The 14,021-nt window shown below is 40.8% G+C and overlaps 1 protein-coding gene across 1 annotated transcript in view; it reads right to left on the minus strand.

Annotated features, from left to right (window-relative positions):
* Window positions 1–1,332: 1,332 nt before the first annotated feature.
* CD48 (CD48 molecule) overlaps window positions 1,333–14,021 on the minus strand; it is a 47,664-nt gene continuing 34,975 nt past the window's right edge. Inside the window, exons 3-4 of the mRNA XM_037050919.1 lie at window positions 4,096–4,365; window positions 1,333–2,061 (exon numbers count right to left, since the gene is read on the minus strand). Of these exons, the coding sequence (XP_036906814.1) occupies window positions 1,961–2,061; window positions 4,096–4,365 (371 nt within the window). The 3' untranslated portion in view covers window positions 1,333–1,960. The remainder of the gene's footprint in view (window positions 2,062–4,095; window positions 4,366–14,021) is intronic.

Here is a 14,021-nt window from a genome sequence, read left to right on the forward strand (position 1 = left end):
GCTCAAGTCTGAAGGTAGGAGAAACCAAATGTCCCAGCTTGAAAGCAGTCAGGCAGGAGGAGTTGCCCCATGCTTTCAGGAGGGTGAGGCTTTTTTGTTCTGCTCAAGCCTACAACAGATTGGATGAGGGTAATCTGATTTATTCAGTCTACTGATTTAAATGTTAACCTCACAGAGAAATGCCCTCACAGACATACCCAGAATAATGTTTGACCAAATGTTTGGGCATCTCCATGGCCTAGTAAAGTTGACACTTAGAGTTAACCATCACAGCCCAGGAGGAAAATGAAAAGCTTGCTCAGCATTTGCCTCTGCCACAGGGGACTGGCTATGGGGAAGGATAGTTTGGTGTCAAAAGAGCCTACCCTTTAGTGACTCTCTTTCGTTAAAGGCCTATGGGGAGCCTCAGAGGGGAAAAACCTATGGCAAAAATTCCAACTATTATGTCAGTGCTGGGCTGGACATAATACAGTGGGAGACCCTGGTGAGAAAATTTAGTCAATTTAATGGTTTTATTGGATCCCCCGACATAGCTACAATTTAAAGAGTTACTCATGCAGCAACAATGATGAAAGAGGGTGGGGAGCTCTGCTTCCCATAAAAGGCTTGGGAGAGACCTCTTTATGTGGTAAAGCTGTATACTCAGTTCTGGAGGAGTAACCCTGACCCTATATTCCCAGGAAACCTGATTATGTTCCTCAGAGGGGCCAGAAGAAAACAAACCGCAAGAAAGGAAGGCAGAACTTGGTGAAGGGGAAGTTTGGGAGTGTTGGATCACAAGGTCTATCATAGGTCTCTGAGCAAGACTCAGAGACAGCACAAATTAACCTTCAGCCACACAGGAGCTAAAGGCTATGGTCCCAGGCTCTTCCCCTACTTACCTGGATATTCCAATTTTTCCAGGCTGATGGAGCTGGCATTGTCTGACAGATTTGAAGTAACTTCAGGAATCCACTTTGACAATATTAAATATTTATTTAATCCTTGCATACAACATGGCATAGTATGATCACATTTTTAAAAGATATTTATTTATTTATTTATTTATTTATTTATTTATACAGAGAAGGGAAGGAAGGGAGAAAGAGATGGAGAGAAACATCAATGTGTGGTTGCCTTTCACATGCTCCCTACTAGGGACCTGGCCTGCAACCCAGGCATGTGCCCTGACTGAGAATCAAACTGGCATCCCTTTAGTTCTCAGAACACCACTCAATTCACTAAGCCACACCAGCCAGGGTTGATCACATTTTTTTATGGAAAAAAGTGCATGTGTATCTATATATGCATGTTGGAAAACAAATAAGGGATAGAAAATAAAATGTTAGCATGATTTTTATTTTTATGCTTAGGAGTTTTATTTTTGCCAAGTGATTTATAATATTTTAATAGTTATTCTAAATTGAGATTTAGAATGGCATGTCATAAAGAAAATCTTTCATATTTGAGAAAAGAGACTATCCCCACCCAGCATTTGTCTAAATACCATATTATGGCTACATTATCAATGAGTTGTTAATAATTTATTCTTTAATCTACAGATGTAAATATACCATTTCAACCTACAAAGAAGGTGGAAGATCTGCAAACTTGAATTGTGACATTCAACTTATTTTTTCTTTTACTTATTATTTATTTTTAATTGAATTTATTGGGGTGATATTAGTTAATAAAATCATATAGGTTTCAAGTGTACAATTCTATATTACATCATCTGTAAGTTGTACTGTATGTTCACTACCCCCAGTCAAGTCTATCATTTATCTTCTTTTCCACTCTTCTCTCTCCCCTCCCTCATTTTCCTCTAATGATCACCATACTTAGCCATGATTTTTAAGAAGTTAATTTGAAAATCTTAATGCATGCCTCAGTACCCTTTCTCTATCCCATTGAGCCAGAGCTTCTTCCAGGTTAAGAGCATGGTTGCTGATAGAAGCAAGACCTTTCAAGTCTTCAAGTTTCAGGATTGGGAAAGCTTGTTAAAGGTCAATAGGAGGCCAAGAATGGTGGGTATCATGACCACTAGCCATGCTGAAATCCAAGCTACTCCAGAAGATCGTGCTGAAAAGACAAGAGAACCCCAAATACTTAGGTGTCTTCATTACTACATCAATAAAGGGTGGGGACATGGGAATTGTTATTGGAGCAGGAGAGTGTGTTTCCTCCTTGAATCAAGTCGTAGTGTGCCTGGGACATTCTCTTCCCAAACGGACTCAATCTCCCCAGATGTAAAGTGTAAAAAATGCAGAATCCCCTTAACTATCACTGGCTCAGTTGAGTCCTCATCTTATAGGTCACCTTGTATGTCTGTGGGCCTGGGAAAGAATAACTCTCCTCCACTGGACATCATTTAGGTAGGGCAAAGCTCCAGGTGTAAACAGATGACCATAAATGCTATGCACAGCTGACCCTGGAGAGGCAAGGACTTCTTCTCCTTCTTGTTTCTCCACCCCATTAACTACCTATATCAACTAGTAAGGAGATAGAGATGGAAGGGATTAAAAACAAAGGAGAGGAGAGGAGACAGATGGGAAGAGAGGGGAGGAAGTACAAATAATGAGAAAAAGAATGAGTGATAAAATAGGGAAGAGAGGTTAGGGATGTTTTTGTAGGATAATTTGGACAGCTAAAAAGTGACAAGATAGGTTTAGCCCTTTCAAAAAATTGATGTATTATTGTTTTCATCCTCTCTGCAAATGAGCAGTCCCCTTCATTTTATGAAGAACAGGGACTACACGTCTTTATTTTTCTGGATCTCGGGATATGGTTTTGATATGAAAGTGGTGCTAGAACTGCTCAATAAACTTGTGGTCTCAAAGTCAGACACCGAACTTCATACTGAGTCTGAGGTGACAGAAAAGTAGAAAATATGAGGCAACTATAAGAGACATGACCAGTTAATTGGGAAGAATAAAGAAGAGAATACCAGTTCCACAGTCTACCTGTGTCTGCAGAGGTATAGAAATCAGCACAGGTGGGAGAGTAGACTAGATCCAAGAGGACCATGAAAAAGCAGTGTCCTTAGGGGCCTGACAGGGCTTTACAGGGATCTCAGGTTAATGTTGACATCACTGGTATGAGTTATTTGAGAAGGATATGTATACCGGAGTTCAGAGATGTGACTTCAGGGGTGTGAAGAGTAAGAGACCTGAATGCTGGTTATAATGATCCATATTGACTAATTGGGTCCCCAAACCCTTAGTGTCTCCTAAAGTGAAGGGAGTGAACATAATTTAGCTACCACTCACTGAAAACTTGTCAGACACTGTACTGGCTTATTTGTATTGTCTCATTCAATCCTTATAACAGCATGAGATAAAAACGATTATTTTGTCAGCTATTTAATAGGACATGACTTAGAGAAGCTAAGTAACTTGTTTAGCTAATAAGTGACATTCCTAGTCAATTCCAGGTATCTGACTCCAAAGCCTATGAACTTACTACTTGATTTAAGCTACCTTACTATAGGATCTATGTAGGCTTCATAGAGAGATAGGAGTGATGCTCAAGTGAGTGAGTAGATCCTCCCAGGAGAGAGAGAAATGTGAAACATAAAACCCAGAATTTGCTTGCCTAAATTCATCAAGAAGCACACAGTTGGGGAGAGCAGAGTGTCTCTACCTCAGGATAAGGCTCTCACTCCTGTTCACTACTTGTTTTTACTCATGCTCATTTCCTTGGCCTTTCTTTTGCTGATTTAGGCTATCTACCAGAAACTCCTTGGTACACCTGATCAACAATATGTGGCCTGCTCTCCCATTTGTCCTTTTTCTGTTTGCTCTTCATGATATCTCAAATTTTCCTACAATTACCCTGGCTTCAGATTCAAGAACCATTCATTGTTAGAGTAAATGAGGAAAGGGGACATCCTGTGCAACGATCATTTGCAGATGAGGACGCTGAGCTCCACAAAGATAAAGCGAGTTTATTAGGTTTTAGTGGAGCCATGAGTAGAACCCAAGTCTTTCAGATGCCTCTGCAGTTCTCCACCAAATTCTGTGTCAGGAGGCTGAATAGGAACCCCACACCTTTCTTCATTCAAGTGAAAACTAATGACTCTGAACTCACAACAGTTCCCTTAGGAATATTTCTTACCTGGTGTACAAGCTGAGGTAAAGTTGACCGTTTCATTGTTACTGCTCACAGAGTTGGTGACTTGGCATGTGTAAAACTTGGAGTAGTCTTGTGGCTTAATGGAGATGTTAAGCACTTCACTCTGGAGCTCTTTTGGGAGGGGATCTGAGTCACTATACCAGAAGTATTGGACAGATGTATTATCCGGGATCACACATGACAGGATCAGAAAACAGCTGTTGTTCACTTCCTGTGTTTTCTCAATTTTTATGACAGGCTTAGGTACAGGATCTGAAGATGAGAAAGAGGTTATAAGATGAAACAGTGGATTTATGCATTTATGAAGCATTTATGCTGTCAGGTAAGTTTAGCCAACAACATACAAAGGAAGCTAGAAGGGGACAAATGCTGTGGAAATTGGAGTCACAGAGAGGAAGCTTCTGTAGAAGAAACAGAAGAGCTTCTCCTTGGGTTGAAATGAAGCTGGATTCAGAAGGTGAAGCCATGCACCCAGGAACAAAATGGATCTATGACCATCTGTGGTCCAGAAAGAACAGCAGAGTGCTGGCAGAGAGATCTTTGAATTGCTCAGGGCCTCTTCTCTAGTAAAGGCCCTCAGTTGGCACCTTGGCCTGTCTGTCCTTCAAAGACTTTTGGACTCAGCTTCAGCAAGAGTCAGGTTAAGACGGACTGCTGTGAACATGGTGAAGCCCTTGTCTGGATTCTGGCAGAGCTATGGAAAAGAACCTCATGTAACCCCAGCACCTGTCAGCACTGACCAACAGCATTGTGCTTGTTCACTTTTATATCTCAGTGCCTAGTGCAGTACCTGCCACAGAGCAGATATTCTATAAATATCTAATGAACAAATGGATGGATGGATAGATGGGTAGATGGAGGGATGGGTGAAGTAGTTATGAAATAGAAAGGACAAAACACTGGCTTTGGATTGAGACCAGCCTGGATCTTGGACTTGGCTCTGTGGGAGTGATATTAGGCAAGATAAGTGAAATCTTAAATTTCTTTCTCATTTATAACATAATATTGCCCATGAGAAGGTGCTTTCTGTAGACTGTGTTATATGTAAACTGAAGGTCACATCATCATCGCTGCTGTTGTTATGCTGCCAGACAGGAGGAAAGGTAAACCCAGTGTCTCCTTTATCCTTTGCTAGGGTCACTTTACTTGAAATCCTCTAGGGTCTTTTCATTCTGGTCAAGGGTAAACCATCTGCCATATCAGTGCAGTTCAAATGTCACAGGATTAAAATGTGGCATAGAATTAACCAGAACAGATCTTGCCTCTGTTGTATGTGTGTGGAGGGGCAAAGGGAGCTCTACCAAGACAGAGTCCTGAACTCCAGACTCATCTTCTCTGTGCAACTCTCTCAGATGCTCAGCTTACCCTGCATGCTTTAACTGAGCAATTTTTATACCTTTTTTTGTGCCAATTCATGTGGACTAGTCTTATGTCTTATATACCTCCCATATTCCTCATGGTGAGCAGCACAACACTGAGCACTTGTGGATGGGATTTACTGTATCAGCTGGGGGAGTTTGATTCCAAAATGCCCCCTATGCGCTGTCCAAAATTCCTGGGTTAGACTAAAGGATGTTTGTTTTTCTAAACATATCCTGAGGGTATTATCTTCAGGCAGATGTGCTGAAGCCAACTAGCTTGTGGGTTTTAACATATTCAGAAATTTTGCAAGCTGGTTGGTAAACCATTAGTAGCTTACAAAATGATAGCAAATGGAAGTACCTGACACAGCAATATCAAGTCCCCAGCAATGGTGTTCACCAAAGCCCAAGGAGGCTCAGTCTGCTGCAGTTCAGAAATGAGGGAAAGGGATCAGGGAAAGAAAAGGCAGGTGCATGCTTTCTTACCTTCCATCTCTACAAATTCAAGATTTCACACAAAGCTTTGGTTTCTATCAGTAAAGATTGAGTTACATTCATTTGTTTCCTATTAGACAATCTTGTGGCTACTTTGACATAGGGTTCTTGCATGAGAGTTCCTGAGTAACATTAGATATACATTCATCTTCCCTTTCTTGGTCTTCTGGCCCTATTTTCAAAGTGGAAGGCCTCCTCATTGCTTCTAAGATTAAAGATTAAAATATACCTGATCCATTTACACACAGCACTCTAAGTGTTTGGCATTAATCACATATCAAGGAATGGTGTTGATTAAGGAGATTTGGAGCAAGGAATGGAGTAGTCTTAGCTTCTTCAGGCATTTTGCATACATCATTTAAGAACTGGGGGAAACAAAGACCCCAAATAGCAGCTGCAATTTTGAGAAAGAAGAATAAAGTAGGAGGGATCACAATACCTGATACCAAACTGTATTACAAGGCCACTGTAACCAAAACAGCCTGGTACTGGCATAAAAACAGGCTCATAGACCAATGGAACAGAACAGAAAGACCAGAAAGAAACCCAAATCTCTATAGCCAATTAATATTCAACAAAGGGGGCAATAACATAAAATGGACTAAAATAGCCTTTTCAACAAATGGTGTTGGGAGAACTGGAAAGCTATGTGCAAAAAAAAAAATGAAACTTAAGTACCAATTTACACCATACACCAAAATAAATTCAAGATGGATAAAAGATTTAAATGTAAGCCATGACACCATTAAAATCCTAGAGGAGAACATTGGCAGGAAAATATCAGATATTTCATGCAGCAACATTTTTACTGATATGTTCCCTAGAGCAAAAGACATAAAGGAAAGAATCAACAAATGGGATCTCATCAAAATAAAAAGCTTTTGTACGGCTAAAGCTTTTGCACAGTATTAAAATAAAAAGAGAACCAACTGTATGGGAAAACATATTTGCCAATGATACCTCAGACAAGGGTTTAATCTCCAAAATATACAAAGAACTTATACAACTCCACTCTAAGAAGACAAGTGACCCAATTAAAAAGTGGGCAAAGAACTTGAACAGACATTTCTTCAAGGAGGACACACAGAAGATCCAGAGACACATGAAAAGATGCTCAATATTACTAGCTATTAGAGAGGTGAAAATTAAAACCACAACAAGATACCACTTTACACTGGTCAAAATGGCCATCACAAGCAAAGCAACAAACAACAAGTGTTGTAGAGGTTTTGAGAAGAGGGGACCCTAATCCTTTGTTGGTGGGATTGCAGACTGGCACAACCAATATGAAAAACAGTGTGGAATTTTCTAAGAAAACTAAAAATGGATCTGCCTTTTGAGCCAGCAATTCCACTGCTAGGATTATGTCCTAACAACCCTGAAACACCAATCCAAAAGAACCTGTGCAGCTCAATGTTCATAGCAGCACAATTTACAATAGCCAAGAGCTGGAGCAACCTAGGTGCCCGTCAGTAAATAAATGGATCCAAAAATTATGGTACATATACACAATGGAATTCTATGCAGCAGAAAGAAAGAAGGAGCTCCTACTCTTTGCAACAGCATAGATGGAACTGTAAAGCATTACGCTGAGTGAAATAAGCCAGGTGTTGAAAGACAAATTCCATATGATCTCACCTTTAACAGGAAGCTAAACAACAAAACCAACAAGCAAGCAAAATATAACCAAACACACTGAAATAGAGAACAGGCTGACAGTGACCAGAGGGGAGAGGGGAGGGAATTTCAGGGGAAAAGGGGGAAGGATTTACAGGAACTAGTATAAAGGACACGTGGACAACAACTAATGGGGATAGAAATGGGAGGGAGGTGGGGAGAACTGGGGGTGTGGGCTGGGCTGGGAGTAAAAGACAAAAAACTGTACTTGAACAGTAATTAAATTTTAAAAAGAACTGGGGGAGACAGCCCACAAATTAAATGTGGTGGTAAGCTTTTTGTAGGCAGTGTGTAGAAGAGGAGGTAGGGTGGGAGAGAAGTCTTTAGGACAGAAGATCTGATCCAAAAGATGAAATAAGAAGTAACAAACAAGCAAAAAAAAAGGATGGTTCAAGACTTCATGTTGGACTTCCGCCAAGATGGAGGCATAGGTGGAAACACTGTGCCTTCTCCCACAACCAAGTTTGAATACAACAAAGGTTTGGAGAATAAAGACACAGCCAAAGAACAGAAAATTGAATAATGTGGAAGTCTGACTACAACTAACCGTTCAACCAGGACAGTAAGAGGGGCAGAGCCAGCAGCAGAACAGGGTCGGGCAGGACAGATCCCCCGACCTAGGCACACAAGTGGCCCAGACACAGTCAGGGTGTGGGGCAGACTGACCGCGTTCGCACATTTGCGCACAGTGAGACGGACCGCGCAGGCCCCAAGGGGCAAGGGCTGATGGCGATGGCACACTCGCGTGCAGTGGGACAAAGTGTGTGGGCCCGGTGATGGTGGCAGCTGCCACACCTGTGGGGGCTGAGGCAGGAGGTGGCAGATGGGACCACCATTGCTCCTCTTTAACCCCGCCCCCACATACAGCGTCAGAACCCAGCGACTGAGTTGCCCTGCTCTGGTGAACACCTAGGGCTCTGATCCTGCTACGTAACAGGCGCGAACAGCCCAAAAGATGCCGCAAGAAGAACTCAAAGTCTCAGAGCCGATAACTCTAAGCGACCAAGAGATTGCCAGCCTCTATGAAGCACAGTTCAAGACACTGTTTATCAGGATGCTCACAGAGCTGGTTGATTATAGTCACAAATTAGAGGAACATATGATGGCTAAACTAATTGAAATGAAGGGAGATGTCCAGGAAACCAATAGCAATGGAAAGGAAACTGGGACTCAAATCAAGGGGGTGGACCAGAAGGAAGGAAGAAATGACCAAACAGAAGTAAGTGAAGTTACAAGAATTCAAAAAAAATGAGGAGAGGCTTNGAGTTCATCATCATTAAGCCCTTATTATATGAAATGCTAAAGGGACTTATATAAGAAAAAAAAGATGAAAATATGAACAGTGAAAGGACAGCAAACTCAGTTATTAACAACCACACCTACAACAAAAGCAAACCAAGAGGACAGCTAGATCAGGAGTGGAACCACAGAAATGAAGAACACATGGAGGGTTAGCAACAGGGGAGTGGGAGGAGGAGAAGCGGGGAGAAGGCACAGAAAATAGCATAGACTGTAGGTAGAAAATAGATGGGGAGGGCGAGAATAGTGGGGAAATATAGAATCTAAAGAACTTGAGACACGTAGTTATAAACTAAGGAGGGGGGAGAATGGTGGGGGAGGGAGTGCAGGGTGCAGGGGAATGAAGGGGGGGAATAGAACAACTGTAATGGTATAACCAATAAAATATATTTTTAAAAAAAGACTTCATGTCAAGAAGAGGGGTTTCCAGGATTATGTTTTGGATCATTCTGCCTGGTACAAAATTTTTTGTCAAAGATGTTTTATCTACTTTTATCAATATAAAAAGAAGGTTTTAAACAATAAAACTCCTAAAGAACATGGAGACAGACCAACATATTAAATTTACACAAACTAGACCACCTAACAATCGCTAAGTTTTGCAAATATCATAACTAGAGACTGGTGTCATTTGGGGAAGACAAGAACCTAGGATCAGAAACACATCACCCAATGTGTACTATTGCATTTGCCCCCTTTCAGTACAGTTTGTGGTGATTTCACAGCATACAAAGAACTCCCCCCTTCTCCTTTAGCTACCACAACACTCTGCTGTAGAAAGGAAGAACACTGGCTCAGGGCACCAAAAAGAAGCTGTTGCTTACGATCTCTCTGAAAGCCAAAGAAGAAAAACCCAGAATTTTTAAAGGTTAAACAATTTACTCCTTGATTTATATATCCATCCCTGGGCAGCTCAAGATAGGTACAAAGGTATTTTTCTTAAAACCTGTCTTTACCAACTCTATTTTTTTTACAAATACACACACATACACCTTGATGTGTGTGGTAGGCCTAATCCACCAGTGAAGGACAGATCTGGTATGTAAACCAAGTCTTAAACCCTGGGCTTAGAGGCCTGGAACAGGAATCCTTTATTACACATATATAGACAACCTTCACTTAATATTGAATTCCCCTCTGTGTCTTTTACCCAGCCCAGTCTCCCCAAACCTCTGCACCATCTATTTCTATTCAGACCAATTTTCATTCTTTCAGTAGGACATCAAGTAACAGAGCCATCCAGTTAAAATTTAGTCTTCCATTACATTTTGAAGGCAAAGGTGTTTCAAGAGGACACTATGGAAAATAAGAAAACTCTAATTAGCAGAAATTAAGTAATTCAATAGGGTCTGCGCTCCAAATAGTTGTTCTCCATGGTGATAAAACAACAAAAAATATTATTGCTGTGTAGACAAGAGCTGTTATCTACTTATCCTTGAGGTTGCTCATGTACCTGAGAACACACAAGAATGAGAACCTTAGATTAAAATAAACAAAAGGAAATTTCCAGTCAAGATGGAGGAATAGATAAACATGACTTGACTTCTCACACAACCATGGCAAAAATTACAACTCGACCAAAAACAACTATCACCCAGAATCATTAGAAAACTGAGCTATATAGAAATCTGACAACCAAGGAATTAAAGAAGTCACATGCTTTCAGACAAGGAGGGGCAGAGACCTGGAATGGGTGTTCACATACAAACATATGTTGTAGATAAGAATTGAGAAGAACATTTCAAAAGTAAGTGATCCTAGCTCCACACCAGACGCCCCAGAATAGGGTTCCAGTGCCAGGAAGATAAGTCCTCATGGACTTATGGCTGTAAAAACCAGTGGGGGGTGGGGGAAGAAACAGAGGAATTATCTGGCATCTTTTACTTAAAGGGTCCACAATGGACTTAGGCAGACTCACTCCCTCTGGGGTCCAGCACTGAGGCAGCAGCTAAAGGGGCACCAGTGGCATGCTGGGAGAGACTGAAGTGTCTGGTGTGAGGGATAGTGCCAGGGGACAGCTTCCTTCCAGATAAAACTCCAGAGGCCAGACAGCAACCATTGTTCCTTCTCTGAGCCCTCCTCCACACAGATCCATGGAGCAGCAACACCGTATCTGAGATTCCATCAACCTAGTTCACATGGGTGGCTCTGTCCAAGCAATTACCCAAGGCTCCACCCATCCAACTTAAAGGTGCAGTTTTCTACATTAGGCCACACTACTAAGATAGAGAGAGTCAAAGCAGCTCTCCCTAATACACAGAAACATATACAGGGAGGCTACCAAAATAAGACAAAGAAACATGGCCCAAATGAAAGAATAGAACAAAACTCTAGGAAAAGAACTAAACAAAATGGGCATAAACAACCTATTAGATGAAATTTAAAAGACTGGTTATTAGGATGTTCAAGAAACTCACCAACTATTTCAATAGCATAAAAAAGACCCAGGCAGAAATAAAGGTTACACTAAGTAAAATAAAGTTTTTACATGAAATCAACAGTGGAGGGGATGAAATTGAGAATCAAGTCAATGATTTGAACACAAGGAAGAAAAAACAATTCAATCAGAACAGCAAAAAGAAAAAGATTTATTTTTTAAAAAGTGAGAATAGGGTAAGGAGCCTCTGGGACAACTTCAAACATACCAACAATTGAATCATAGGAGCGCTGGAAGGGAAAGAGAAAGAGCAAGAAATTAGAAACTTATGTGCACTTCTGGAAAGATGGAGGCATAGGTAGATACACTGTGCCTCCTTGCACAACCAAGAGAAGGACAACAACAAATTTAAAAACAGGAAACAACCAGAACTGACAGAAAATCAAAGTGTATAGAAGCCTTATAACCAAGGAGTTAAAGAAGAAACACTATCCAGACCTGTAGAAGGGGTGGAGACAGGCAACCAGGTGGAGAGAACTCATGGCAAGGCAGTAGCTGGAGGACCAGATAGTCCCACATTTGCATGCAGATAAACCAGGAGGAACAACTGAGGAGCAATAGAGACTGCACAACCCCGAGTTCCAGCGCAGGGAGATAAAGCCTCAAAACATCTGACTGAAAAACCCTGTGCGGGTTGAGGCAGCGGGAGAAACTCCCAACCCCACAGGAGAGTTCATTGGAGAGACCGACAGGTCTAAGCTCTCATTGAGAATGGAAGGGCAGATATAGTGCTTCCCAGATAAGGCCAAGTTAAAGGAGTTCATTATCACCAAGCCCTTATTATTGGAAATGTTAAAGAGACTTATCTAAGAAAAAGAAGATTAAAACTATGAATAGTAAAATGACAACAAACTCACAATTATCAACCACTGAACCTAAAACAAAAACAAACTAAGCAAACAACTAGAACAGGAACAGAATCACAGAAATGGAGATCACATGGAGGGTTATCAGCAAGGAGGGGGAGAGAAGAAAAGGTACAGGAAATAAGTAGCATAAATGCTTGGTTCAAAATGGACAGGGGGAGGTTAAGAATAGTATAGAAAAAGTGGAAGCCAAAAAATTTATGTGTATGACCCATGGACATTAATTAAGGTGGGGAGTGGGAGAATGCAAGTGGGAGGGGGTGTGCAAGATGGAGAGGAATGAAGGGGGGAAATGGGACAACTGTAATAGCATAATGAATAAAATATATTTAAAAATAGAAAACAATATGTACAAGAAAAAACTTATGTGAAAAAATAATGAAAGCAAACTTTCCTAATTTGGTGAAGGAAATGGACATACAAGTCCAGGAAACACAAAGTCTCAAACAAGTTGGACTCAAAGAGGACCACACCAAGACACATCATAATTAAAATGTCTGAGGTTAAAGATAAAGAGGGAATCTTGAAAGCAGCAAGAAAAAATCAGATAGTTACCTACAAAGGACCAATAAAGTTTCCATAAAACTACCAGATGATTTCTTAAAAGAAACTTTGCAGGCTACAAGGGAATGGCAAGAAGTATTCAAAGTGATAATAAGCAAGGACCTACAACACAGATTACTCTATTCAGCAAAGCTATCATTTAGAATTGAAGGGCAGAAAAAGTGCTTCCCAGCCAGTATTATATAAAGTGTTAGACACTTACTTTAAAAAAGGATCATAACTATGAACATTAAAATGGCAATAAATTTACAGCTATCAACAATTAAATTAAAAAAAAACTGAGCCTTGGTTGGTGTAGCTCAGTGGATTGAATGCAGGCCTGCAAACCAAAGGATTGCGGTTCAATTCCCAATCAGGGCACATACCTGGGTTGCATGCCAATTCTCGGCAGGGGATGCACGAGAGGCAACCATACATTGATATTTCTCTCCTCTCTCCTTCCCTTCCCCTCTAAAGAGAAATAAGTAAAATCTTTTTAAAAAATTAAAAATTATTTTTTAAAAAACTGAGCAAACAACCAAAAGAGGAATAGAATCATAGATAGGTAGATCATTTGGATGGTTACCAGTTGGGAGGGAAAAGGGGGAAAGTGGGAGGAAAGGTGCAAAGAATTAAAAAGTACAAGTTGGTAGGGAAAGAATAGGCAGAGGGATGTTAAGAACAGTATAGGAAATGGAGAAGTCAAAGAACTTCTATGCATGATCCATGGAAATGAATTAAGGTGGAGGATTGCTAGAGAAAATGGGAGTTACTATGTGGAGGGGGCAAGGGGAGAAAATTGGGAAAAGTATAATAGCATAATCAATAAAGTACATTTAAAATAAAATACACAAAAGTACAAAATGAGAATATTTATATTAAGAAAAAAATGAATCAGATGGAGATTGGCAAGATGGTGGCACAGTAAGTGGAATTTGCACTCACTTCCTCCCACCGTATCAGAGTAGTGGCCAAAGTACAGAACAATCAACCTGGATATCTAATGACAAGCTGAACAAAAGTCTTACAGGGAAAGATTTACAGAAAAACCTACATCAAGATGAGCAGAAAAGTTAGTGACATGAAAGGAGCTGGCCCTGCCCCATGTGCAGCATGAAAGAATCCAGAGGTATATCTTGGATGAAGATGTTCCCCCCAAAGGAGTGAGAGGCCTGAGCCCTATTCCAGGCTCTCTAGCCTGGAACACTTAAGCTGGAAAGAGGGACCCAC

This window comes from Sturnira hondurensis, unplaced genomic scaffold, assembly GCF_014824575.4.
Source record: "Sturnira hondurensis isolate 20B ecotype Veracruz unplaced genomic scaffold, ASM1482457v3 Scaffold0006903, whole genome shotgun sequence".
NCBI lineage: Eukaryota > Metazoa > Chordata > Mammalia > Chiroptera > Phyllostomidae > Sturnira > Sturnira hondurensis.